This window comes from Halyomorpha halys, unplaced genomic scaffold, assembly GCF_000696795.3.
Source record: "Halyomorpha halys isolate HHAL.00 unplaced genomic scaffold, Hhal_1.1 Scaffold1143.1, whole genome shotgun sequence".
NCBI lineage: Eukaryota > Metazoa > Arthropoda > Insecta > Hemiptera > Pentatomidae > Halyomorpha > Halyomorpha halys.
The window spans coordinates 13,884-15,952 of NW_027106264.1; the positions used below are offsets into that span (position 1 = coordinate 13,884).

The 2,069-nt window shown below is 29.8% G+C and overlaps 1 protein-coding gene across 1 annotated transcript in view; it reads left to right on the forward strand.

The window, feature by feature from the left end:
• The window catches only part of LOC106688495 (uncharacterized), a gene marked incomplete at its 5' end in the record, with an annotated part of 22,398 nt that overhangs the window by 6,554 nt on the left and 13,775 nt on the right, over positions 1–2,069 (forward strand). The window contains 1 exon segment of the mRNA XM_067044626.1: positions 653–691. Coding sequence (XP_066900727.1) covers positions 653–691 — 39 coding nt within the window.

The window sequence follows — 2,069 nt, forward strand, 5'->3', positions numbered from 1 at the left end:
AAATAAAAAAATTTAAAATAAAAATCAATAGCATTTTCATGTTCTGCAATTTTCATAAATACATAAAAGGACCCTAATATTTTTAAAAAATCAGAAAACCTAAAATAAATCGATAGCATTTTTTTGTTCTACATCTCCTAAATCATGTAAAAGGACCCATTCAGGAGTCAGATAAGTTGAAATTAATCAATCGGCGATCTTAAAATCGATAGCATTTTCTTATTCTGCAGTTACAATAACATATAAAAGGACCCTTATATGTAAAATATAATAATATTACAAATAAACCTATCAGTGATCATAAAATCGACAGCATTTTCATTTTCAGCATCTTCAAAAACATATGAAAGGAAGTCAATATATAACAAATTAAAGAAGCTAAAATAAATCGATAAGCTATCTTAAAGTCGATAGAAATTACATTTTCAGCATCTTCAAAAACATATAAAAGGACCCAAATATGTAAGAAATCATAAAAGTTTAAATAAATCGATAAGATATCTTAAAGTCGATAGAATTTTTATTTTCAGCATCTTTAAAAACATACAAAATGACGCTAATATATAAGAAATCAAGATTTTCTTCTTTTTTTTTTTTTAATATCTTTATTGAAATTTATAACTAGCTGGTCTGGTGGCCATCTTCTTTTCAGGCGCCTCGGAGGATCGTCAGGAATGGAAGAGGATGCAAGGTTAGAAACTAGGGGGTTTGAGTAGTTAGGGAGTTTGTAATGGAAGGAGTGATATCTGGTTCAGGCTAGATCGGTTACATAGGGAACATTAAGGTCTTTATGTATGATTTTATTTGTGACAAATTAAGGAGCATAGAGGATTTTACGAAGGATTTTGGATTGTAAGGATTGAATACGAGAGGAATTCGATGGTTTAGTGGAGCCCCAAAGCTCAACTCCATATGTCCAGATTGGCCTTATTACAGTCATGTAGATCAGTCTTTTGTAATGAGTTGGAAGATTAAACAGTTTGTCTAGTAAGTGCTGTAATAGTTGGAATCGACGTGCAGTTTCCTGTCTTTTCAGTCTTGTGTGAGGATTCCAGGTTAATCGTTTGGAAATCAAAGTTAAAATAAATTGAAAGGAATATGGTCCGGGTGCGGTCAAGAAAAACTCAAATAGTAGAAATATACTAATTTAATGAGCCAACGTTTCGGTTAAAATAAATTGATATGAGATATTAAAGTCGATTGCATTTTCATGTTCCGCTTCTTGAAAAACATATAAAAGGACGCTAATATATAAGAAATTGGAAAAAGCAATAGCTGACCAAAGTCAAAGGAAATGTATGGACGTTTCTTGCATGATAGTCTTGGATTCGTGGCAAATGTGTAGATATAAAAGACCTGTATAAAAGGTCGGCAACAAATTCAGAACAGCTTGTAACAGGCAACCCAAATAACCTATCCACACACATGCGCATAAGCGAATTTTTCAAAGTTTGGCAAGTGTGTATTAGCCCCCTAAAAATTGCATTCATGCATATTTATCATTTCATTGTATATTTTAACATTTATTATTAGTAGCTTGCATATTTTAAGTCTTGCTGCTCTGCAATCTAGTCTTTGAGCGGCTCCCTTTGAGCAATCTCTTTCAACAAGGAATGTTGATAATTGTGAATAGATTGTTATTATAATTATGTAATAGCATATCTTTTTTTGTTGTTTCTTTATTTTTTTGGCAAGTCTAATTAATTAATTAATAAATGATAAAAACGTCAATTAACATACAAAAGAAATTATTCCATAAGAAAGAATGAATTAAACAATAATCATTATCTTAATTATCAAATTAATTAAATTTTATTTAATTTTTTATCAAAATAATTTATATAACGTATTATATAAACATGTGAAATGGATTATTTTGTATATTAATAAAGTTAATTTACAATGCAAATTAAAGTTCCAAATTATTCATAATTGAATAATGCAGTATTTGATTTATTATAATTCTAAGTTCCTAATTCATATTTCTTCCCGGAGTCTTCCTCGATGTTGAACAAGTTTTTGATCGAGTCTGGCATCCAGGTCTGCTCTATAAACTTCGTCAATTCCTA